This window comes from Centruroides sculpturatus, unplaced genomic scaffold (assembly GCF_000671375.1).
Source record: "Centruroides sculpturatus isolate CEXI.00-Female unplaced genomic scaffold, Cexi_2.0 scaffold1147, whole genome shotgun sequence".
Classification (NCBI taxonomy): Eukaryota; Metazoa; Arthropoda; class Arachnida; order Scorpiones; family Buthidae; genus Centruroides; species Centruroides sculpturatus.
In genome coordinates, this window is record NW_019385599.1 from 76,491 (window position 1) to 104,455 (window position 27,965).

General features: G+C 29.7%; 2 protein-coding genes and 1 long non-coding RNA gene across 3 annotated transcripts in view; all 3 read left to right on the plus strand.

Moving 5' to 3' along the window:
- Positions 1–109: 109 nt before the first annotated feature.
- On the plus strand, positions 110–12,166 carry LOC111640469 (ionotropic receptor 93a-like). The gene is made up of 6 exons (XM_023386478.1): positions 110–149; positions 228–383; positions 7,236–7,380; positions 7,456–7,685; positions 11,323–11,582; positions 11,658–12,166. Exons 2-6 carry the CDS (start codon positions 279–281, stop codon positions 11,884–11,886), a joined length of 969 nt encoding a protein of 322 aa, XP_023242246.1. The 5' UTR covers positions 110–149; positions 228–278; the 3' UTR covers positions 11,887–12,166.
- LOC111640470 lies at positions 1,479–2,571 on the plus strand. The gene is made up of 2 exons (XR_002759279.1): positions 1,479–1,601; positions 2,461–2,571. It is a non-coding gene; the product is annotated as an uncharacterized LOC111640470 (long non-coding RNA).
- Positions 12,167–12,974: 808 nt separating the features above from the next.
- The window catches only part of LOC111640466 (ionotropic receptor 93a-like), a 33,445-nt gene continuing 18,454 nt past the window's right edge, over positions 12,975–27,965 (plus strand). Inside the window, exons 1-2 of the mRNA XM_023386476.1 lie at positions 12,975–12,987; positions 26,945–26,994. Of these exons, the coding sequence (XP_023242244.1) occupies positions 12,975–12,987; positions 26,945–26,994 (63 nt within the window). The remainder of the gene's footprint in view (positions 12,988–26,944; positions 26,995–27,965) is intronic.

Genomic DNA, 27,965 nt, shown 5'->3' on the forward strand with positions numbered 1-27,965 from the left:
GGTTAACGTCACATAAATATAAAATAGCGATTCATAAAATATTTATTTTATCAATCGTTATTTTATTAATTTATAATAAACATTTTTATTACAGTTATGAAATTAAAAAAGGAAATTGGAAAGATATTAAATATTATTTCGGAAATAAAGTATGATATATAGGTTATTTCATCACATTATCTTTGTATTTAACATTTTAATCTCTATTTTTCTATATTGTCGTTTAGTCAGTTGACATTGTCATACCAAAAAGTCAGACCTTTGAACGATATAAATACATGGATTTTTCATATCTTATTACTGTAAACCCGGTGAAATTCGTTATTGGTAAACCACCACAACTATCAAAATTAACTGCAGTAATTCGTCCGTTTACTTTTCAGGTAAATACTATATTTCTTCTTTACAGAAAAATTCTTCATATAATATAGGATATAATTTTAATTCTAAATTTGATATTTTAACACAGAATACAAATAATTCCAAATAAAATTCTAGTTGACATATATGATGGATAATATGTCTTGTAATACAAAATATCTTATAATGAGCATTACAGTTTTACAAAACTTTAGTACAGAATGGTTTTATAATTTGAAGCTATAAAATAAAATAATATATATAAATAATTTCCGGATATTCTTTTTAACTTAAATTTTTTATTATTAGCNATAAAATGACGTGTCCTGCTAGTAATACTTGTTCTCCTTCTATAAAATTTCTCGATGAACTGCTACAAGTAGCATATTTCATTACATCAGATAGTAATATATAATTCATTTTACACTGACGACTAACAAACGACCCAGATAGAGTAGCCATTTTGTAAAAATACAGCGCCCTCTATAGTTCGTGAAAAACGCGAATAGCAAACTTAATGTCACGAAGTTAGAATAAAATGTAAAATTTACACAACTATTTTTTAAACCTCTATATCAAAATCAAATTATATAAATGGATAGCTCTTCGTGAGAACGATTTTCTATAATGCATGAAAATAAAAACAATTTTAAATATTCTGTTTATTTAATTATATTGCTGCAAGTTTAAATTTTTTTTAACATATTAAGAATAAACTATTCTCAATTTACACATTATTTAATTAAACGAACATGGTAAATTCTGTGCAATTGTCTCGAATTGAATTCTGAAGTTCTGAATTGTCTCGGATTGAAGTCTGACCAAACTAAATAGTTATTTAGAATAGTTATTTCATGCTTATAAATAGTAAAGAGTATATGAAGAATACTTAATTTTAAAAATAAGATTTTAAGAATCGCTTAGGTTCAGAGTTCAAATTTTAGAACATTTTCAAAATATAAGAATTTTCTGATAACTTTTTCAATATTTTTAGATTTAGTAAATAAAATTTCAAATAAATGTGAAATATTTAACTATTTGCAAAATATTTATATTAAATATTCCAGTTTTTTTATTGGCAAATGAATTTTGAGCATATTATTTATACTTTGAGATAATATATTTTTGCAACGACACAGTTTAACTTAACAAATGTTTATAAAAATTTATATAAATTATTTTGTTCCTAAGAAATGAAGAATTTGCTAAAGAACGTAACTCTTGCAGTTCTTACAACAGAGGTAATGATATATTACTTAAACTTACTGAGTTTTATTTTAACGATAGACTTAATTTTAAAAGTTTATAACATTTTTACTAAAAATTTAAAAGTAACGCATTTGAGATATAAGTTATACTGTTTTAGGGTAAATGACTATTAGATGGTGATCTCATGTAATTACTCTATAAGTCGAAACATAGCGTCATTCATTGCTATATTATGTTACATGAAAACTGTGCTTGCTCTTTTCGCGTAATTGCTATAAAAATAAGTGAAAATATCGAATGTTTCTGATTCTGACTTGCAAATGTATTACGCATGTTTATATTTACTGTAACTTCGAATATCTTAAGATTAACGGACGACTTTTATCTTTATATAACAATTTATAAGCTTGAATAATAAATCTAACCTAAAATCGGTCTAAAATAATAGTGTAGACTCTGGTAGAAGGCTCACTTCTATGCTGTTCAACAATTAACCTACATCTGTAAAAGTGAGATAGTGATTAAATAGAAACTTATACTTTCTTTTTTACAACTATCGGAAAACACTATTAATTTGACCGATTTTGTGTTGATTGGTGTGATAAATTATTAGTTCAGTCGGATTTTTAGAATATAATTTATTTTCACACTCACATCTTTCAGAACTTTTATTCACCATCTAACCGTGATTTATCTTAATAATATAAAAAGTTAAATATTATACGTGTTTTACTAATAGAATTTGTATAAATCATGTAACTTACATTGCTTTCCAGAATTATCATTCTTAAATACGAATTAGAGAATAGTAAAAATACAATATTGTAAGAAAAATACCCACTATTTTTCAATGTGTAATACATTTCTTTTGTTTTTTGTTTTATTGATAAGATTCCTGGACTTCTTCAATTGGATGAAAATAAAGAGAAGTTTGTAAACATAGGAATTATGTCAAGAATCTTTCTTGTTCTTGTCGAATATCTCGGATTCAAGTAAGATATTCCACGTATATCGTAGAAAAATACGATATTTATTATCTAAAATATTGATAATAAATATAAATTGTAATAAATATTACATTTATAATAAAATATTTTATANTTTCATTCCAAGCTCTTTCCTAAAATAGTCTCTCCCTTCTTTTTCAGTATCTGACTCAACAAGAACATTTTTGTTACTCTTTGAAAAAAGCAAGTACAGCAGCATTTGTATATAGCAATAATAATTAAGTTTAGATTCCTGTCCAAATTATGTTTTCAAGTAGTAATTTGTTCCAGGATAATCTTTATATTATGTTCCAGAAAGTACTTAATAAAAGTTATTTTGGGTCCCTTCTAGTTCATAGCTGAGATGACAAAAGCATCAAAATACTTCAAAATATTGTTCATCTCTTCAATATCAATACATTGCTATATTCACAAATAACGATATCAATATTCTGAGCAGAAAAGCAAATATAGTTGTACCAACCTAACATGTTATGGATAACTATAAAAATTCAATATTTTATAAATAAACTAGTAGCCTGGGATGCCCCTAGATGGTGTTCTTTACAAATTTCCATGAGGCACGGTTCCTTTGACTTTTTTGTTCCTATCAATATGCTCTACAGCTCCGTTAAAGTCCCAATGGTAAGATTTACCATCCAAATGAAGGGATGGCGACCCTCCCAAACTGTAGCCCCCATGCAAACAATAAAGTCAAAGGAACCATACCCCTATGTGCAACCCTTCGCGAGATATAAGCCCCTGAAAATTCGCCTACGTCATTTCCGGCCATGTGACACCGTGGTCAAAAGGGAGTCTACCGCGCGAAAAAAAATTAAGGCGCTCGCGCATACTCGGGGGTTTGTCGACCTGCTTATTCGGGGTAAATTATGGCAAACAGGAGGTCACATGACCCATGGAATAATTTTCAGAGGGCTATATCTCGGGAAGGGTCGCACATAGGGGTATGGTTCATTAGACATTTCTTATTCGCACAGAGGTGGAGGTCGCCACCTCTGTGCTCATTCGGAGGGTAAATCTTACTGTCCCAATCGCGTCATACGGATCTATATTTCTACCTATTAAACATTCTACAAATACTTTAAAATAGTTTAATTTTTTATTTACCTTCGCTTGTAAACCTCGATTTTAAATGAATCCGCCATTTTTTCAACAAAGTTCCCATGAGTCAACGCACATGGAATATTGTAAACGTGCAGTGCAAGGTTAATCAAGGCATACAATAATTATTTATACCATTCCATGGTATAAATAATAAATTTATATCAATAATAAATTCCTATTACGAATAAAAATAATTTATTGTTAATTTAAAATAATCGCTAGGGCTCCCTTAATGGGCGTTTTAAGCATGCCGTTACAGATATACTGACATGCGATCAATGGCTTATATATGTATAAAGATGATTTTGTGGTATCCACTATATATTTCTATTAATATTTTGTTCTTATTCGGACCTGTTAAAATTTTAAATTCGTAGTACACATATAAAGTACTGCTTTCGAAGCTTTCAGTCAAATGTGATATAGCAAAATACTGTTTATACAAATACTCATTAATTTATTTAGTCACTAAATAGTCAATTGTCTGCATGAACAATACAGATTCTTTGCTAATGTTATATAGAATCTTACGTATTTAATTTTAAGGTTTACCAAAATTATGTTTAATTTTCAGAATTTAAGGTTAAATTTCAAGTAGGGATATTTTAAAATATTTTAAAGTTTCAGTTGTAAGAAATTCTAATTTCATACAAAGTGTTGATAGTAGAGCCTCACGTTTACACAGAGGTGTGTGAACTCACTTTGTGAAGTACTCATTTTTATTATTAAAAAAATTTCCCTTCGTTGGTTATGATGCTATAAAAGCATAAATGCTTAGAGAAAGAATATGTTTTTTTTCATTATTATATTTCTTTCCATGTGTATGGTGTATTCCTATAACTAAATATGCACATGTTTTAGTCTGTTTCCTGTGATTCATATTATTTTAGCATCACAGAAATATATAATCCTGCAGGAGATGTAGTCTATAAAAATTTATTGTAACTCATTATAAATATTAATTTATTGTTATAAAGAAATAATTTAATGAAAATTATGCCGAACTGCTACGTTGTGACTAAGGTTTGTCATTTTTATCTTTTTTTTGTCTCAGGATTCTGAGAAGAAAGTGAACTGTTTTCCGGGATTCCGGGATATAATTAATTAAGATATTAAATAAGTCTTAAAATCGAATGACATAATTATTTTTTATTTTTAAGTAACTTAGTACTTCCTGCAACCTTCAAAATAATATTACTAATGCTGTGTAAAATATGTATAAAAAATTACTTTTGAATCACTTAGAAATTTTCACAAATAGAAAAAAATTATTAAAGTTTGTTGAAAACTCTTTACAACAAAAATATCTTTGAATTGAAATGAAAATTTAAAGAAAAAATGAACTTAGATTAAACATCTAACTTACAAAGTAATTTTCGTTATTTAATTAAATAGAACATAATCTATACTAATATTATAAAGAGGCAATGCTTGTAGGGGAGATCGGGGCAACTTCGGCATGCGGGGCAAGTTTGTCAAGCGCTTTTTTTCAAAAACAAATTAAAAGGAGACTTTGGTTATAGGTTAGGCAGTTGAGTTTTATTGGTGGCTTGTTGAGTGTAGTGTTTTTATTGTTCTCCAACAAGCGTAGTTGAATTATCAAGCAAATTTTCATTTTCGTTCAATTCCATATAATATTTTTTTTCCATTTATATTGAATTGGCAGGTTTTGTTATAATTCCATGATAACGAAAGTTACTTTTCCTGTTAGAAGGATGTAACTTCAACTTATTCACGTGGCCAGATCGTGGCTTGGCATTCTGTTCTCAGGGTTGTACTTAATGTTTCGAAATCATGACTAGCGGGGTAAGATCGGCAACATAAAGCCACATTAGAAGCAAAGGATAAAAATCAAACAGATGATAAATGAAAACATGTTTGCATTTGTTATTCATGTATATATGTCTTTGAACTTGCATTTCGTTGTAATAATATTAAATGGGTGTTGGATTTGTATTTCTTTGTTTTAATAGTGAATTCCAACTTATACATTGTTAATAACATAATTTTATATACGTGCCTATCTTGCCCCATTACTGTTGCCCCTATACCAGGGGCAACTTTAATAAAAATAATTAAAATAATTACAACTTTACAAAAAGAGAGAAGTTGCCGATCTTGCCCCTATACCCGGGGCAACTTCGTCAATTTCTCTCTTCTTGTAAAGTTGTAATTATTTTAATTATTTTTATTTCCAAACTGATTTTAACCAGTTCTATAGTAAGGTAACATTCCAATAGACAATATGCAAAGCTTTTTTTTCAGTTTACAGCAGTATTTATTACACAAAATTTAAGTAAAGCTTAACATGCCGATCTTGCCCCGATCTCCCCTATGTAAGTATATAATAAGTAAGTTTGGATATAGCGGGTAATTTCCGAAACTACTCATCCGATTTCAAAAATTCTTTCACCAATATTTAGAATGGAACTTCAGGGTGGACATAGGCTGTATATTATTCCGTTAAGCATTCATATAAGTTAAAAGATATAATCTAGGCTAAGGCTTTTATGAAATTTTGACACAACGCTGCATTCGAATACGCACGTGTTTTTATATAATATACGTGTCGAAATTCTCTCCACCGAAGGGAGATGTTAGGATTAAGGCTTACGTAAAGAACTCTGCTTCTATTATATTATTTTAGATGCGGGTTTTTGCGTTTTTGATTGCGTTTTAATAGGGTACGTCAAAAGAATGTACACTAAGAAGAAATTTTTCGAAACATTTCCCCCCTCCACGGGGGATGTGTTTTACATATATAATAGATACATTTTGAGCCACAACAACGCGTGGCGGGGTCTGCTAGTACAAAATATTATTGTAAATCTGTATTAAAATTTTAAAAAGCAAAGATGGTCAATATTCCGATCACTCAATTTGATTCTTATTTTACTAAAGAAAAGTGCTGCTACCGAGAATGCCTTTTTTTTATTCAATTGATGTAGGTGGAATCGTCTATAGTGCATTTAAGAGAAGGCGGATGTCATGTGTATTACACATGACATCCACTTCATACTTGCATACTTCGTACTCGTTTGTATCCTATTCCAATTTGCACAATCTGGCATAATGCAGTTATTGAAGCTAATGAGCATGTTTATAAATTAAGACAGCATAAGCGCAATTATTCCAGATATTATAGGTTCTGGCAAGTAAAGAATTTTCAATCCTGTCACAAATTGGCTACATATTGATTATTGATAATTTGTGACATGCCAAAATCAGCAAAAATGTAAAAAACTAATAAGCAAGCTTTAAATTAGTAAATACAAATGTATTCTGACGGTTTAGAGTTAATTATACTTTCTATTAACAAAATTTCCTCAACTTTGACAGGAAGTAAGAAAACAGTGAATTTTTAAGAAATTTGTTGAATTTTCTGAGATCAGAATAACTTCTCGGGTTAAATAATAGTAGGGATCCCGCTGGAAAAACCCTAGTTGTGACTGTGTATTTCAAAACTAGAACAAAGCAAGCATTACAGATAACATTATTTTTACATACCTGCGTATTTATGTAATAATTACGAATATTTCTGTTATTTATTTACAGATGTGGTTATTAACGCTTTTCGTATTTTTCATCTGTGTAATTATATTTACAATTATATTTCGAAAAGATGAAGAATTGCATAAGAGAAAACATTCAAAAGCATACGATATTGCTTGGGCCTTATTTGGATCATTTTGCGATCAAGGTTGTATGAAAACTAATATTATTAACAGTTTAGTTAAATAAATATTATATAGTAATAATGTATTATTAAACATAGGAAATGAGTTATTTTTACCTTCCGGCCACAGCTGCAGGATGATTGTCTCGGGATGGATATTTGCAACATTTATTTTTACTGCTAGTTATAGCGGTGCATTGATGTCCTTCATCACATTTCCTGGTTATGAAAATGTTCCCAGAACGTTTACTGAATTAGTGAAGGCTGCAGAAAATGGGAAATATACTATAGGCATAAATCCTCATAATTCAATTTTCGGAGTGATTCTTGTAAGTATAATGTGATGTTTTTAATTGGAAACAAAAACTAAATATTTTTGTATCTAAAAGACAGAATTAGCATGCCGTGTGGCATCATTATTTTAAAATTAAAATATTAGCAATTTTAGAGCTAATATACATATAGAGGAGAAGGTGGTATTATGGAACACTGCAGGTATTATATATCCCATTTCGAACTGATAATAAAGGCGAACTGTAGCGGAATGTGGCTGAACTGAACTAGGCAGACATCCATAGCAAGGGGAAAACCCGTTTTACTTCAGTTAAACGGTTGTCCGCATTTAATCAGCAAATTTGTTTTTTTCAAAATTCGCAAGTTTTGAATGCTAAGTGAATTTAATTATTTTTAAAATATAAATCGTGTAGTTGTAGGTTCATTGGTGCATGTATTCCGTTCCAGAGACTTAGGGGTACATATTAATCTGTGTGATGTTCACGTTTTTTAAATTTTGGTCTTGACAGACGTAAGTTAATTCAAGATGGCGATGCGTGAAATACGGACCCCATTGGTGCTTTTACAGTAATATGGAACTCAACTCCTCCGAACTTTCTATTTGCAAGCAGACATTCCTCCAGAGCAATTTGTGAAAAAGACACTAGGTAGAAAGCCAATTCTTCCCGAGAATATCGAAAAAGAGCTGCTGGAATATATATTGTTGATGGAGGTCATATTTTTCTATTATAAAAGCATTTTTGCGATAAAATACATTGGAGTAAATAATTTGGTAATTATTTAACATTTTTTGTCCTTTCCTATTTGTTTTTGGCTACATTAAAGCATTTTTTTTGAAAATATACAGTAAGGTTCCATATTACCACCCGATTTTCTCTAAGCCTACTTTCGGACTTTTTGTACAAAAGCCTTCAAAAACCATACTTATAATTACACTAGCGAAAAATCCAATTAGGAACATTTAGTTTAATAGTTACCAGTACTTTTCGCACAAAAAATGTGGGTGTAGTTATGATACCTTGTTTACAATTCACTAAAATGTAATTGGGGTTCCATAATACCACCTTCTCCTCTATACAATTTAGATAAACGTATATAATAATTTTCAAATCATTTAGTCAGAAAAAAATAATTGCCATCCGTCTAATTTTTTTTTACCGCTGCTCAATAATGGACTAAATTTTGATTAATTTTACGTTTTGTTACACGAAAATTTTTATGAATAGAAATTTTAAATTATTACTTAAACCGGAAAGTATAAAATTAAAAATTATACTCGTACTTATACAAAATATTTACGTAGATAATTTTAATTCAAATAAAGTTTAGCCTATATTTCAAAAAACCGTCAATGAAAGTTAAAGCATTCTTAACTGAACTCTGAGTTCAGAGGTATATAGCAAACCAAATGCAACCAAATCTTCGATGTTGTATAAATCTACAGATAATTTTTTTGTAATGGATTATTAATTTCGGGAGTAATATATTTTTATAAAATCGAAACTCTGAATTTTTTCAAACACTCCATTCTAGTGTACAGTTTTATAAGATTACGTGGATTAATAGAACTTTGTTTTAATACCACATTTGTATGTTTCGTTTAACATTTTTGATTTACTGCTAAAAGATAATCATTTAACAAATAAATAATAATTATATCAAATATTTCTTTTTTTTAGCTTTTTGACAGTTGTACTGCTGACATTTTTTAAACGTCTTAAGAGAGTTTTTCTTTATGTAATTAGCTAATTAGATTAAAAATATATAACTTTTTTGATATCACAACTTTTTACATAATTTTGAACCAGTAAAAAATTATCTAATCTGTTTAATTAATGATGTATCTATCTACAAACGCTAGTTTTTTTAACCTTTTTAGTTTCTAATGACAACTAGATTTGCTTGTCTGCATTATTTAGTAAATGTAATACATTATACTCATTAATTATGGAGTTATTAAAACGTATCAAGCAATCATCAACATAACGGAAAAATTTTCTCACTGCTTTAATATCTGCTATGTTATTATTAATAGCTATTATAAAATTGGCCGAGTTAAATATCTCGGCCAATTTTAGGCCAACACATTTATTCTAATTAATGCATATTCGCTTCATTTGTTCCAATAGCCATATTCCCAGTCTAAAACTCTGGCATGCATAAATATTTTTTAAATAAAGATGCTTACTATATAGTAAGCATTCTTATTTTAATGCTGGAGATTGAAATACTGCCGGATTTATATTCTTTATGGCACTAAGCTAACGAAAAATTGAGACCCCTTTCCCAATTTTTTAATTGTATGAATAAGACAGATATGTCTATTATTTTACACAGAAAATTACACAGGTTATTAATAAATAGCAAAATTTTAATTAAATTATTTAACTTTAAGACGTGTACAATAAAAATTAAACAAACTATAATCAATAATACACATAATAAAAATAAGTGTACAAAGTGCGTTCCGCTAAAACTCAAAAACAAGTCCCGGTACGATCAAGGAAGTTATATGGTGTGGTAGCCTTCTATCCCCCATCCATAAAGGTTCCCGTTTTACCTGAAGGGCGTGCTATTGAAGATATAAGGGCTGGAAGTTTCGCCCTCTAGAAATTTCTAGAACAGTCCAGAACATTCGAGAGTATTCGAGAGCATTCCACAACATTCCAGAATGTTCCGGGATGTTCTGGAACGTTCGGGAACATTCCGAAACATCCCAGATCATTGTGGAGTACTCCAGAACACTGTCGAATGTTGTGGAATGTTCTGGAATATTGTGGAACATTCGAAGCCTTTTTTGTATGGGTGGAACTACCCATTGATGGAGGTATATAAAGCAAGATCCGTCGTGGGTTCGAACGTCATTTTCAAATAAATCTATATATATAATCAAGACGAATTGATAATAATAATAATAATAAGCGCACAGCCCAAGCGGTTAGGAGTTCAAAGTTGAAATTTGGTACACAGTTAGGGTACGTTACGAGAACGCACACCAAGAAGGGATTTTTCGAAATTTCCCCCCACGGGGGAGAGGGACAAGATTAACTCTTCAACAATAGAAGTGTTAAGAGAAAGCAACGTGCAAGATTTACAGGCGCAGATGCGGTTTTTTGCGTTTATGCGGGAAATCAAACATATTTTTATCTAAAAATTTTCTAATTAGTCTGGAAACAGAGGGATCTAATTTTTGCATTCTGTGAAAACGGGTAAGATTGGCTGTAATGTAATTATCTTAATCTTCGCTATCGTTACTTTTTACCTGGGCAACGCCGGTCTCATCTGCTAGTATAAAATAAAATTTAGAAGCTTTTTCAAAGCTGACGCCTCTGAAGCTTTGGGACGCTTTGGCTCCGAAACTGGATTAAAGACAGTAAAAATGCATAAAAATATTAGAAAGATATCGTTAGATATCAAGAATATGTATAGATCTAAAGTAAAACATAATAAAAGTAATTACTTCTTAAAACATAAACTGTTCAATTATATGAACTTTTCTTTAATATTAATATTACCTGCATATATTGTCAACGCTATTATTCAGAAATTTCAATGACTTTATATTCTATATGAATAATGTAAAAATTACATGATTATAGAATTTCTATATTATTCACTGTGTTTATAATAAATTTAATTCCATATTATTCAAACTATTAAAATTATTTACAGCGATCAACTGAAGGCACAGGCCTGGCCTTGAAAAAATTAATCGATTCAAATAAATTCACATATTCCCAACTCGACGAAAATTTTGCTATTAGATTAATGACAGAAAGTGTTGGTTATATAACGTTTGATCTTTATATGAAATTGAATCTCAATCCTTTCGGAATTGAAAGTTTTCTGATATCTACAGATCAACTATATGTTAATACTATTGCAATAGGTATAATCAAGAAATTTCCATACAAGAAAAACATCGACAAAGTGTAAGATCGAGAAATATCTTTATAGTCTTTTGCTTTAAATTTGTTTAACGAATATAATTTTAAAATTAATTTCAGAATTTTACGCTTATTTGAAACCGGAATTATCAGGAAGTTCGAGAAGGATGAAGTAAGAAGAAACAGCATAAATCGATCATCACATTCAGAAAACTCCGAAACTAAACTTGTTTTAAACATGTATGATTTGGTTGGACCATTTTCAATTCTAGTGGTTGGATATACTTTATCACTAGTTAGTTTATTTCTTGAATGCTTTACAGTTAAACTATATCGACATTTCTTTTAAATATTTAAATGCTGTAGAGGTAATAGGTTGAAAATTTTGTCTTTACGCAATGCTGCGATGTAAATTAAATTTAAATTTAGTATTGAAAATATGCAAGTTTTGAATATTATAAGCAAACTTTTCATTTAAGTAATACTTGTACAGTATCTATATATTTTTTCGCTAGAATTACATTACACTAAATTGAGGTATTCAACTGTAACTGAATTCTTTAAGTTCTATGAACCTTTATAAAATAATAGATTGATATTGATTTTATATAATGCAAAGTTTTACTATAGAGCAGTAGTAAAGACTTGGAACAGCGGTGCTAAAAATCACTACACTTTCAAGAGTACTTACTTTAAAGTATCAAGTTCAATTTTATGTTGAAAAATCTTTAATTTACTTACTCATGTATTCTGTGTAAGGAAAAAATCTGAAAATTTTGTCTTACATAATTCATTACGAAGACGAAATGTGTCCTCAATAAAAAAATTAAGTATTCAAACCATTTCACAATTATAGATATAGTTTACATTGAAGAACTTGAAAATGAGGTTTATTTCATTACTGATGGCTGAATGGCAGTGCACAAACTATTATATATACAGAATTAACACAACTACATACATTTACTAAATGTTTTTCATCAAGTTTTCTCAGATAGAAAAACAAGGAAGAACAAGAGTTCTCTTCTGATAATTCAAGTACTTTTTGTTTTTCTTCCCCGCTTTAACCGTATAAAGAGATAGCACACAGGATGAGCCTTTGTTTTGGAAAAATGTTGTGTCTTATATACTGTAAAATATAGTAATTGGACTGCAATTTCGAAAGTGTAGACCTATAAGTTTCCACTGTCCTTCTGCCTGTCGTTCCTTAATCTTGAGAACTGAGTTAGATAAATGAAAACGATGATTAGACGTAGAAAGATTTGGCTAAAGGCCTCGATCAATTATACACCAATTACTGTATATGAATATAATTATACACGAATAACTGGCGAATAGTTTAAAAATTGCAGCCCGTAGTGCCTCGTTCGAACTTGAATTTACTTAAGAAATAGAGCTGATAAATAACATTCTGCAGTAAGACTGTTATACATAGACATGATCATACACGGTAAATAAAATATTATAAATTACAAATGATCATTTATTTAGTGTTATATTATTATATTTAATCATAAAGAAAAAGTTAATTATTTAAGAAATTAACTCTCTTACAATTATTTTCAAATTAAATTTTTATATATTTTCGAATAATAAAAACGTTTAATGTTTTAAATTTTACATTAAATTAATGTTCAATTTAATATAGTTTTATAAAATAGATTTATAAAATTACGAGTGGATATTATTTTTTTCGATCTGATATAATGTGTTCAGCAAATATAAACTTTATTTAAAGTGCATTAAAATTCCATTACTAAAATTTATATTCTAAGCTACCATACAGTTTGCGTGACGAGTACTTTTTAATTTACAGAACGATAAATACTGTACTTTCGCAAATGCTGCACAATTGAAAGGTTGCAGTTGTATTGTAAACTGGAATTTTGCTTGGATAATTAAAGTAAAAAAATTGTTACTTTATTTCTGTTTAAATATTATCATTTAACAACACTTTAAGAACTTTAAAATGTAAAAAAAAGTAATTATTTTTCATTTTAGAAAGGTGAATTTATATTTTTATACTGTAAAACGTTTCCGTTTTGCCGCTAGTTTAAGCGTAACTATTTTATACGTAAAGTTTTTCGCTTTTTAGAATATTGTTTTTTAAATGTTAAGCAATTTGGTGTATAATGGAATATAATAAAAAGTAACATATCTGTGTTATATTGAATAGTTATGTTTAATTTTTATAATCATTTTATACAAAATATGAAATTATATTTTTATTTTTGATTAAAATAATTTTTGAAATAAAACCGACAAGTGATTAGTTAGGGATCTTTTCTCAAATAATATAATTTTGATTTGAAAGCGATTTTTTTTCATGTGGAGTGACCTTGACGTGGATTATTTCTTTTACACAAGGTACACAAACCTTGTGTAAAAGGAATAATAAAACCTATTTGAAAATGTGGGCTTGTAATTATTTTTATTTTATGCATAAATTTTTTCATTTCATGAAGATTTGTTACAAATATTATAAAAAATTTATCGCTTTTGAAAATTTCTGTTGTTTCTTATTGTAAGGTGTATTGGTTTTAAAAGTAGGCGTATTGTAATTTCTATATTAAATAATACGGAAATGAAAGTTATAAAAATAATTTTTTTTACTATTAAATATATTATATGGTATTGTGTAACAAAGGCTAGATGGCGTGGGCAATTTGAAAGTCAGGCTACCTCTTAGGGAGTTCGGGATCAAATGTGTGCAATCAACTCTATAGAAATTTTCCATGAAAGATCTGTCTCTGACGTGTGGGCCTCATTCCTTCAAAATCCGGTCTCATGATTGTGAGCCTGTTGAACCAAGGATGAAAATGCAAAAAGTATATTGTTTATTTGTTGATAAACAATATACCTTTATTACATTTCCAACAAGTTAATAATAATAGGCCTATTTATGGTTTTGTTATAACTGGTTTTTTCCATATTTTAAATCAGGGGTATCCAACCCGCGACCCGCGGGCCGCATGCGGCCCAAGGCAAGTTCCAATGCGGCCCAATAAACGTGTAAACAAAATCGACAAATGTTTTAATTTTTCTATTATTTTTTTATTTCAACGGCATAAACTCAAAAAAGAAGTTTCACAAAGCCGAAAATATTTGTTTATATTTTATTTTTCAGTGGAAAGGAAATAGAGTAGAGTCCCGAAAACTCAGCCTAATGTGGACCGAAGGGTGGCCAGGTTTGTGAAAATGCCGGGTTATCGGGAATGGGGTTAAAAAAGAATAAGTACGAGTGTTTCCTCAGAAAATACAAGTACTGTACAGTACTTGTACGTATTGTTTGCTTGAGAGTACAACAGAGAATTAACTGCCCAAATACCCTTAAACAAAGGAAAGTACTTTATGAAGGCATAGAGCCTTTACTACATGAAAATGAAAATTAATGAATACATAGTGTAACCTGATAAGACAGACCTCAGAAAATAGTACCTGATAAGACAGACCTCAGAAAATATTTTCAGGTCTAAAGCTGTCTATAATGAAAATTAACTAGGGGATTTTTTGCCCTGCCAGGGTGTAGCTGAGTTATCCGGACTGCCGGGTTATCGAGTGCCGAGTTTTTGGGACTCTACTGTATTGATATTTTCAAATACTTGGAGATGTGTGAATGAGGAAGGATTACTAAATAAAGCTGGAGTTTTGACTCAAAGGATTATAGACCCAAATTTGGAAAAAGGAGGAAAAGGACGAAAGATAAAAAGTAGTCAGAAAGGTTAAATAGATTTATTTTGCAAATATTGACCCTTGATTTTCCAACCTTTCTCACTTCTTTACCTTCTGTCCTTTCTCTCTTTTCCCGCATTTGGGTCTATAATATTTTGAGTTATAACTCCAACTTTATTTAGTATTTCTTCCAGCGTTGCAAGATTTGGCTACATTGCGCCAAATGTGCCTACTATTTTTTAATTTGACGTAAAAACATCATTTGTCGCTTTGGCTACTTTTTTGGACTACATATTATTTATAAATATATTAGTTGAATAAAAATGCACTTTAAAATGGTGTTTCGTCTCTTTTTATTAATTAGAGACTCAAATAGAACAAATATTCATGTTTTTGAAATAAATTTTCGTTTGTCTCTTTTATAACATTTTTATAATAAATTTATCTATTTCTAAGTAAAAATTGAAAGTGTCTGAAGAAGTAATTTTTTAAAATATCCTTTTCCGTGATAAAGATTTAATACTTATATTTATAATTTAGACATGTTAATCCTTAAATTTACTTCTATATTGGGCCACAAATATATATTATATATACATATGGCCCAAAAATCTTTGACTACTTCCAATGCGGCCCAGAGAAACAAAAAGGTTGGACACCCCTGTTTTAAATGCTTCAATGTAGAAATATACTGTAGATATTTTACTACAGATATCCATAATTTTATTATTAGTAGGTCTACCTTTACGACCTTCACTATTATTTATATTTGTGTTATTGAGCACGTTACGATGATTACTGGATTCACGACTGTATTTGTAATATATTATATGGCATTAATATATTATATGGATTCAATACTGTATTTGTACAGTATTGAATCCATATACAGTAGAACCTCCATTATCCGGACCTCTATTATCCGGATTTTCGATTATCCGGATTGTTCAAAATAAACAAAAATTTTACGAATTTGCTGATTTGCACTTGGCGAATTACGATACTGTTTATGTACGTGATGGAATGCATAACTTTTTTTGTTTCAACAACGTCTCACCCAGCACAGTGGTCGTAAACTCTTAAATATATTTTACGTAGTAATAAAAATATAACTTGACATACGTATTTATAAATAATTTATATTCAAATTACATCATTTCTATGACCAAGGGCGGCGTAAGGCATGGACGACGTGGGCCACCGCCTATGCCTCGCGGTCCGAAGGGCCTCGCGCCTCGAAGGTTTATGCATTACTTAAAAGCCGCGAACGCGACGAAAAAATTTTACTCGTCATAAAACGATAAATAGTTTGTCAAATTTTTATTCTTAAAAATGCAGTTTCAACTGCTTTTTATTTTATGAAATCCGTCTTCTTGCGCCACCAGAGGGCCTTTTAAACAATAGGTAGTCTGTTAGCGTTGGTTAGTAGTAGTCCAAATTCAATACGAACGTTTGTTTCTTAAAAATTTGATCACAATTTAAATACAGCATTTACTTTTAATATCACCGATATGTCATCGAAAAGAAAACGTGTTGTATTATCATTAAAAGACAAATTAAAGTATTTTTTCGATTATCCGGATTTTTCCTTATCCGGACTACCTTCATCCCCAATTAGTCCGGATAATCGAGGTTCTACTGTAATATGATTAACTTATGGATACAGTACAAATACTGTATCCATAAATACAGTATTGAATCCATATAATATATTGTAATATATTATATGGATTCAATACTGTATTTGTAATATATTATATGGCAGGATGACGTATTGTATTTTGCTATTTGCCGTTAATTCAATTAAACGTTTCTACTAATCTAAACTAATATATATCATACACACCCGAAAATGCATTTTTAGTAAAAATGCATTGAATAGTATGTTCGGCGTCAGGCCGAATACCGAATATTCGGCCAGAAGCGTGGCCGAATAGCCGAATATTCGGCAAAATTATTCGGCTTGATTAATGCAAGTACAAAAATTGGCGCGCAAACCTGATTATGGCAAGGACCCTGCTTTCTATTGGCCCGCTGTCAGTACGCTTCGCCAATCGCGTTAATTCTTGACATTTGTAGCTGACAGACAAGAACGTAATGGCAGTATGTGATAAATGATAATATCAAATGTTGATGAAATGACACGTGAAATGACCTACACGTGTAAATAACGGAAAAAAAACAGAGAAGGACAACAAAGTGAAAATGTGAAAATAAATATTTGAGTTGTTAACATAATCGAACAAGTCGAGGCAGTCAGGCCGAATACCGAATATTCGGCCTGACTGCCTCGACTTGTTGGCGCTAAATTCGCGGCCTGTAATGCCAAACAATTGTTGTCATAGACTTCGGAAAGCTAAATGCTTGCAATGAAAGTCACTTAGTATGCATGGGCGAAAGCCTGGGGCCGTTCGGGCTACCAAGCTGTCTCGAATCTGTTAAATCATAACTATGACTTATACCAACGTCCTATCTGTGTCTTTTCTCCGTTATCACCAAGCTACGAGTCACGTAATTGTAAAATGGGAAATCTACGAATCGAAAGTATCGTGAGCACGTTTTATGATGTATGAATACGCCTACGTGGACTAGAGCGATAGAGGAGAAAAAAAGGGACGAGCAAAGACGAGCGCTTAAAAAGAAGGATAGGCAGGGTCAGGCCTCAGACAAGGCCGCTTGATCGTTTCGCTATTAGCGAAACGATCAAGCGGCCTTGCCTCAGATATGCGACGATTCTCGAACTAATAGGTGTGTACGTGTGCTGATCTTTGTAATTATAAATTGTGAATACATGTGACTAATATTATTTTCTTTTTTATTTTGTGCATGTTATAAGTTATAAATAAATACAAACAAACAACACTAACCCGATAACATTAAATCTAAATACCAAAATGATTAATTTACTGTGTTTTTGTTATTTCTTTCTCCTGTTTTTAGGTATTCGGTATTCGAATAGTGATTAAATATTCGGTATTCGGCCGAATAGCGAAAAATAAGCCGAATAGGCCGAATATCGAATAGTAACCGAATATTTGTTACATCACTAATTTTTACTTTAAAATAGTCTTTCTTTAGTTACAGTTACAAAATAAAAAGATAAAATACCTAAGTTATATTCAAAAAACGAAATAACCGTGAAGACATCACAATTAAGAATCTGGCGTTATCTCACAAGTGTGGTATGATAACTTCTATTTATTTCACGTTTTCTATAATAAAACCAGCCGTAGAGAGTTTTACACACAATTAATTACAATCAGTTACAAACTTCTTTACGTATCAAACAATTAAGTAATGAAAATAATACTTACAAGTGAGACCTCCAAAGCATTGACTGAAACATTACACAAATTGCCATACTTTCCCTCTGTTATCAAAGGGCTCACAGAAACGAGTCATGTAAAAGTATTAAATTTAACTGTTAATATCTTCAACACCAATAAATCAATTTGAAAACATTTAGCTAATTATTTAATAATTTCACTATGATTTTACACCCTTATTTACTCTAAACCCCTTTGCCTGTTCTGCACAAAATTTTAAATTCTTATTCTCGGAGACCCCGAAGAAAATATAGACTTCCACGAAAACCTGGAAACACACCCCTACCTGCCACATTTAATCCCCATTCTTAACTCGTAAACATCTGTCTGATCTGCACAAGATTTTTCTCACTTACTCTCTGGGATATTGAGAAAAATTGCAGGATACCAGATGACTGTTACAAGAATATAGAGTTAACAAGAAAACTATTTTTTATGAAGTGGTTATATGAAAAATACTTGAAATCCCATAAAAAAACCTGGTGAAACCAGTTTGAAAAAGTAGAACTCATCAATAACATCTACACAAAGAACACTTGAAAATTGTGGCATACGTATACAGGAAGCAGATTTGACAGTATGACTCAACGTGTGAGTAAAGTGTACATTACACAGACTACGACTACAGGAAATTTTGGATGAAACAATGTCACCATGACAATAAATCAGAAATATCATTATCGACACAGAAAAAGGCTTCGAGCTCTGCGTTGTGCTTCAAATTTCCTTCTCCGATACTACTCAAATATGTTCTAACGTTCAGCCAAATTACTGTACGTGAAAAAACTTCAAGGGATGTTTTTGAAAATGGTTAGCAATTCATATAAACAGGCTATTTGTTATCATTATGTGAAATAGGGGTATAAAGATGCTAATAAGATAAAAAAAAGGAAATACTTTAGGAACGACTTAATATAAAATATAAATGTCTCTAGTGTTGTTGATAAATATCCTGTAATAATAAATTTATTATTGTTAGTTATTGTTTATAAATATATATAAAGACATATATAAATAATATAAAATTAATATGAGTTATTTTTAATTTCATAAGAATTAATAATTGTGATTAATTTTTTTATACATATAATAATGGCAATTTACCTAAAATATTAGTAATGCTAAACACAGAGCTATTAACTAAATTAAGAAAAACCTTTCATGATATTATTTATATTTTATAAATAACCTAACCTATAATAGCAAAGTTAATGTCAAGAAGTTGTAATAGAATATAAAATTTTATACTACTACTTTTTAAAACCTCCATATCAAAATTAAAATATATAAATAGGCATCTCTTCGTGAGAACGATTTTCTATAATGCATGAAAATAAAAACAATTTTAAATATTCTGTTTATTTAATTGTATTGCTGCGAGTTTAAAATTGTTTCAACATTTTACGAATAAACAATTCTCAATTTAGACACCATTCAATTAAACGAAGACAATAAATTCTGTGCGATTGTCTCGAATTAAATTTCTAAATAACTACCTAATTTATTCACTGATAAAATAAATATCAATAGAAATGGTAACTTCTATTGTTATAATCGATGATGAACAAATTCTTGTATAAATTTTAAATACTGTACATTAAACATTTAATTTATTTAAATTAGTATTTTCGACATTTCAGTTAACATGTTTATTATTTGAATTATCGAGTAGATTACAAGGAATTACTTCGTTTTATCTATATATATAATCGAGACGGGTTGATGATAATAATAATAAGTGCAGAGCCCAAACGGTTAGGAGTTGAAAGTTGAAATTTGGTACACATTTAGGGTACGTCACGAAAACGCACACTAAGAAGGGATTTTTCGAAATTCCCCCCCGGGGAGGAGAGGGACAGGATTAAGGCTTAACACTTCTATCGACAATGGAAGTATTAAGTAACAATGGAAGTGTTATGTAACAATGGAATTGTTAAGAGTGACGTGCAAGACGCAGATGTAGTTTTTTTCGTTTTTGCGGGAAATCGAACATATTTTTAGAACCATCTAAAAATTCTCTAATTAGTCTGGAAACAAGGGGACCCAATTATTGCATTCTGTGACTGTAACGTAATAATCTTAATCTTAGTTATCGTTACTTTTGCCGGAGCAAATCCGGGCCTACCTGCTAGTCTATCTATATATATAACCCATTCAACGTGTCGGTCTGTCCCGTAACCGTTTGATAACGGACACTAGAGGCGCCCCTATCGTGTGTCATATTGCAAACATTCAAATTAACAATTTTAATTATTATTTAAATTAACAATATAAATTATTATTATTCATTTGGCCAATAAATTATTATTTGCCCAATATATAACAATATAAATAATTCAATATATTTGTAATAGGAATTTATTATTGTCACGGAATGCCTGTAATGTTCACTAGGGGGCGAATAACGAAAAACCAGATAGATTTGAACCGCTACGATAAAACGATAAGGTTTGAAATAGTTAAGGTAATATTTTAATATAATAATAGAAACCTTTCATGGCACGACCAAAGAAATACGCCACTGTGGGGAACGTAAAGCTGCCGCTGCTGTGAGACAAAGGGAGAGACGTGCGCAGGAAACATTACAGAGAATAGCACAATCAACACGTGGAGGCTTGCAAAAGATGAAGAATTGTATACATTTATATACTAACTGAATCAAACTTTTAAACATTAAGCGCACACAACTTTCATATACTAAGTGCATTAAACATGTCTCAGGAATTTGTAATGCTGCTGGAACGCCCACTAGGGGGCGTCCCGGGCTACTAGTATATATATAATCGAGACGAGTTGATAATAATAAACGCAGAGCCCAAACAGTTAGGAGTTGAAAGCTGAAATTTGGTACACAGTTAGGGTACGTCACGAAAACGCACACTAAGAAGGGATTTTTCGAAATCCCCCCGGGGGGAGAGGGACAGGATTAAACTTAACACTTCCATCAACAATAGAAGTGTTAAGTAACAATGGAAGTGTCAACAATGGAAGTGTTAAGAGAAAGCGACGTTTTAAGAAAAAGTGCAGTTTTTTTTTCGTTTTTGCAGGAAATCGTAGATATTTTTAGACCCGTATAAAAATTCTCTAATTAGTCTGGAAACGGGGGACCCAATTCTTGCATTATGTGAAAACAGGTAAGGTTGACTATAACGTAATAATCTTAATCTTCGCTTCGTTACCTTTGCCCGAGCAACGCCGGGCCTACCTGCTAGTTTATTTTATATTTTATTTGTCAATATAATCGCTTTACTGTTTGCACCTTTTTGTTAGGTTACAAGCCTAAAAATATTAGCCTATACAGTATATTAATTATATTTATAAGAATGCAACAACGAATTGTTCAACTTTCCCGGCAACATTTCGTGGCGCCATATGTTATCATGTGTTATTTAAAAACTTTTTATACTTTTAACTATTATAAAATGGCAAAAGACTCAATTTTGAGGGTAAAAGTGAGTTTTATAAAAAATTGTAAATGCTAATAACTAGTAAAATCATTATTAAGTTTTACCGTACTGTATATACACACAACCGTATTTTACCTCCTATCCCACATACAATAACATCCATACATACCGAAAACTTCTCAATGTTTTTTGCATTTCTCGATGTTTGAAGGTGTTCTAAGTTTAAAAATGTAAAAGTCATGGGAGCCGTTTTTGATCAAGCGCCATACTTTTCCTCTGTTATATATAACAGTCGGGAAAGTGAGATGAATATTGGAAAAGTTAACAGAATGATAACTGAAAAGTGAAATAGTATAAAAAGTGTTGTGGATAGAATTATTACATATACAATTTTATATATACATACATACATACATACATACATACATACATACAGTATATGAACATTACTATCTCACATATGTGTAACAATTACAATTTTCTAAATTAACCTCCTAAGAATTTATTTCTTTCTGATTATGGTTGATTAAATTAAAAAAAAAACTATATCAAATTGATATTTAAATATTCCAACTTATATAACTTAAATAAAGTATTTTTTTATCGATCTGATAAAATATATAAACCAAATGTAAATTTTAAAGTGCATTACTAAAATTTATATTTTATATTTGCATGATGACTGCTATTTTAACTTCACAGATCAATAAACATTATCAAATGCTGCCTAGTTGGAATGTTGCAGTCATATTGTAAACAGGTATTCTGCTTAGATAAGTAAGGGTCTAACAATTAGCCTATTAATTTATTACACTTTATTGGTTATTATTTAATTATTAACAATTTTTCGAACACTAAAATCACTAGATTAAAGTATAATTGCATTCCTTTTATAAAACTTCATTTATATATTTTATACCGTAAGATAATTCTGTTCTGCGGCTACATTGAGCGTAAACTGTTTCATAGTATTTTTTTATATTCCTTTTAAAATATAAAGTCATTATTGATAATATAATTATATTATACTATTATATTTACAGTATAATTACACTTTTATAATATATTGATTAAATTGTTATAATAGTAATGAAGAGTTATATTTAACTTTTTATTCTAACAGAAAAATGAAATAGTCGCTTATTGATTTGCACTGAAACGAAATTTTTATTTTTTAAAAACGTTAATGTTATAAAATATTTTGTATTGTAATTATTTATGTGTCCTTTTATAATATTTTCATTAGACATTTTACAATTATTTTTTTCATTATTTTAAATAGAGAATAATAATATTAGATATTATACATGGTTACTTCATTTGCTGACGTTCTAGAAAATATAAAACCGAATAGATCTGTACCGAATGCACTTTGTTTACGAATTAATAAAGAAGGGACAAAATGTTGGATCTTATTATTATCTTTCAACCTGATAAAGATAAAATAAGCATTAATATTCAAAAGTGCATTTACAAAGACTCATAAAAAAACAGATATTGAAATGAATTTATATTTAAACGCTACTTTTAACTTAGTTATAATTAAATATGTTGTGAAGAAAATAAGATGTATTTAACAAATTTTAGTAGTTATATATTAATATTAATTAAACTGCTTTTATGCAAATAGTATTTGCATTTTTATTTTAAAAAATCTTCAAGAATTTAATGTAGTTTCAATGTCCATTGATTATATTATAGAAGAAAATCTTCAATATAGAATAAAATGCTTCTGAAAATCATCAATTTTGTTCATAACAACTCACATTATTTCTGAAGACAAAGTCTGTCCAAAAAGGAACCACCATTTATTTATCTCATGTTTCACACTACACACTTTTGAAAATAAAATATTATTTTCAATTGAAATTATAATTAACAAAGTTATTTAAGCTAATTATTCGAGTATTGTAAATAATCGAACATTTGATGTCTGATTAACTTTCAAATTCCATAAAAGGGCTATTCGCCTATCTATAATCTATATATTAATATGAGAAGCCTGAATACTGCGCAGCTTCTTTTGAGAGAATGCATAAGGTACAAACGTGATTCAGATATTAAATTTAAGCTTTAACAATGTTAACAATGAAAGTGTGGATGTGATTAAGTAACAATTGAAATGTTAAGAGAAAGCAACGTGTAAGATTTACAGGCGCAGATGCGGTTTTTTGAGTTTTTGCGAGAAATCGAACATATTTTTAGACCCATCTAAAAATTTTTAATCAGTCTGGAAACAGGGCAACCTAATTCTTGCCTTATGAGAAAACTGGTAAGATTGGCTATAATATAATAATCTTATCTTCGCTATCGTTACTTTTTGCCCGAGCAACGCCGGGCTTATCTGCTAGTAAAAGAAAATTCATCATCACATTTATTTTTCAAATAAACTATTTTAATTTTTAAAAAAAAATTAATGTTACATGTTAGTAAAATAAAGTATTGGTTTATTGATATTATTTTAATTGAACAAAAGCGTAGATTTGCTTGGGTTCCTGCTAGTAAGTAGTAAAAGTATCAAATGAGTTTATTAACTGAAAACGTATACAGTGTCTGCCAAGGCAGCCAAACGTTTTTGAAGGAATACAAACCGATTTGGTTTTCTGCTTGGCTTATAACATATTCAATGTTATACAGAAAGAGACAAAGTTCATCATGCTTAATTAATCAAATTAGCGAATATCAGTTTACGTGATCTTTTCCGCAGCGGCTCACGTCTGGATTAGGGCCAATAATTTCAAAATTTCAAGTAATACATGTCATTTGCCGTGAGTCGGACTCTGTTTTAGTGGACCATACCATGACGGCTTAAGGCTGAATTAAAGTTATGAGTTGAATAAGAGTTTTGTGAAATTTAATATAATTGGCAGATAGAGAACATTTACATGCTGTTTATTAATTTTTTCCATTTTTGCAAATAAAATATAGCATACAGTTTATTAAAGCAAGGAACAGTCATGAGCAAACGGCTCATAAAAAAATTCCTGATGTCCTGACGGGCCTGTCCACTACTAGGGGATGCTCGCCCGCATTAATACCAAAGCCTCAGAGAGGTAGGTCTACACCTCTTTGAGGTCGTTGTAAAATCTGTACGAAATTTTTCATATTTATTCTCGAGGACCCGAAAAAAATATAGACTACCACGAAAGCCTGAACACCTAACCCTGCCTGATTTAGTTCCAATTCTTAACTCATAAACACCTTTGTGCCATCTGCACATGATCTTTTTCACTTATTCTCTGGGATATTTAGAAAAATTGCAGGCTATCAGATGACTGTTAGAAGAATATAGTTAACATGAAAACTATTATTTTATTAAGTTGTTAATAACAAAAAAATAATTGAAATTCCATTAAAAATAAAACTAGTGAAACCAGTTGAAAAAATAAAACTGCAATAACATCTACACAAAGAACACTTGAAAATTGTGGCATATGTATACTGGAAGCAGATTTGACAGTATGACTCAATGTGTGAATAAAGTGTACATTACACAGACTACGACTACAGGAAATTTTGGATGAAACAATGTCACCATGACAATAAATCAGAAATATCATCATCGACACAGATAAAAGCTTCGAGCTCTGCCTTGTGCCTCAAATTTCCTTTGCTGATACTACCCAAATATAATTTGAGCTTGTTCAATTTGGCGTACAATAATTTGGCTGTTCTAACGTTCAGCCAAATTATTGTACGCCAAACGACTTTAAGGAATGTTTTTGAAAATGGTCAGCAATTCATATAAACAGGTTATTTCTTATCGTTATGTGAAATATGTGTGTTAAAACGCTAATAAGAGAAAAAAAGAAATACTTTAAGAACGACTGAATATGAAATATTAATGACTCTATAATAAACAATGTGTCGTTAAAAAATATCCTGTAATAATAAATATATCAATGTTTGTTAGTTATTTTTCATAAATTTATATAAAGTAACATAGATTGTGTGTAATATCAAATTAATCTGAAAATTAATTTGAGTATTTTTAATTTCATATTAATTAAAAATTGTGATGAAAGTTTTTTTATACATTTAATAATCACAATATTTAAAAAATATAGGTAATGCTAAACACAGAGCTATTAACTAAATTAAAAAAAAAAACTTTCATGATATTACTTTTATTTTGTGAATGATTTACTCCACAATAGCAAACTTAATGTCACGAAGTTAGAATAAAATATAAAATTTACACAACTACTTTTTTAAACCTCTATATCAAAATCAAATTATATAAATGGATAGCTCTTCGTGAGAACGATTTTCTATAATGCATGAAAATAAAAACAATTTCAAATGTTCAGTTTATTTAATTGTATTGCTGCAAGTTTAAATTTTTTTAATATATTAAGAATAAACTATTCTCAATTTACACATTATTTAATTAAACGAACATGGTAAATTCCGTGCAATTGTCTCGAATTGAATTTCTAAATAACTATACAATTTGGCCCTTATGACCAAACTAAATAGTTATTTCTTGCTTATAAATAGTAAAGAGTACATTAATATATAAAGTAAATATATATTATATAGTTTAGGCCTACTGTACAACTTCAACGATGTAAGTGATAAAGAGAAAAATATTACAAATTTTGAAAAAATGCTTTGTTCGGACAGTTTTCACAAATAGTTTTGACGAAAAGACGGAATCATTTCTTCCTAAGTTATTTAGTTTAAAAAAGTTAGATTAATTTTAAAAGTACAATTTCAAAAATTGCTCGCGTTTAGTGTTTAAATTTTAGAACATTTTCGAAATATAAGAATTTCCTGATAATTACTTTTTCAATATTTTCAGATTTAGTAAATAAAATTTCAGATAAATCTGCAACATTTAATTATAAGCGAAATATTGATATAAAATATTCCAGTTTTTTATTGACAAATGAATTTTGAGCATATTATTTATACTTACAGATAAAATATTTTTGCAACGAGAGTCAGTTTAACTTAACAAATGCTTATAAAAATTTATATAAATAATTTTTTTTTTCAGGAATGAAGAATTCGCTGAAAAATATAACTCTTGCATTTCTTACATTAGAGGTAATTTACTTAAAGTTACTTTGTTTTGTTTTAACGATAGAGTTAATTTTAGATGTTTATAACAATTTTGCTTAAATTTTAATAGTAAAGCATTTGTGACATAACTTATAGTGTTTTAAAGTAAATAAGCGTTAGATGCTAAACATGTGTAATTTGTTTATAAGTTGAAACATACTTCCATTCATTGCTATATTGTGTTAGATGAAAACCTTGCTGTTTTCATCTAACACAATATAGCTTGCTGTTTTCATCTAACACAATATAGCTTGCTGTTTTCGCAAAAAAACACGTGCTTGCTGTTTTCGCATAATTGCTATAAAAATAAGTGAAAATCTCGAATGTTTCTAATTCTGAATTGCAAATATATTACACGTGTTTGAAGTTACTGTAACCTCGAATATTTAAAGATTAAGGGACAACTTTTATTTCTACATAAGAATTTATAAGCTTAAATCTAACCTTAAATCGGTCAAAAATAACAATGTGGACTCTAGTAGAAGGCTCATTTATTTACTGTTTACCAACTAACACACATTTGTAAGGGTGAGATGGTGATTAAACAGAAAAATATATTTTCCTTTTTTAATCTGTTTTTCGGAAAACACTAGCGAGGTTGAGGCTGAAGTTTTAAACGCGAAACGTGTACGTCGGACGTTCAGCGCCGCTTTCCTGTACGCCTAGAAGTTTGGCAATGATGTTTGGATAGTCAGTGGAATCATGTTCGACATTCCAATCACCATCGTCAAACTCCTACGCTTACAGGAAAGCGAAGCTGAACGTCCGACGTACACGTTTTCGCGTTTAAAACTTCAGCCTCAACTTCGCTACTATTATCTTGCTCGTTAATGTGTTGATTCGCCTGATAAAGATATGTCAGTTTAGTATGTTTTATAAAATATAATTTATTTTCATACTCACAGCTTTCAGAAATTTTATTCACCGTGTAATTGTTATTTACTCTACTAATATAA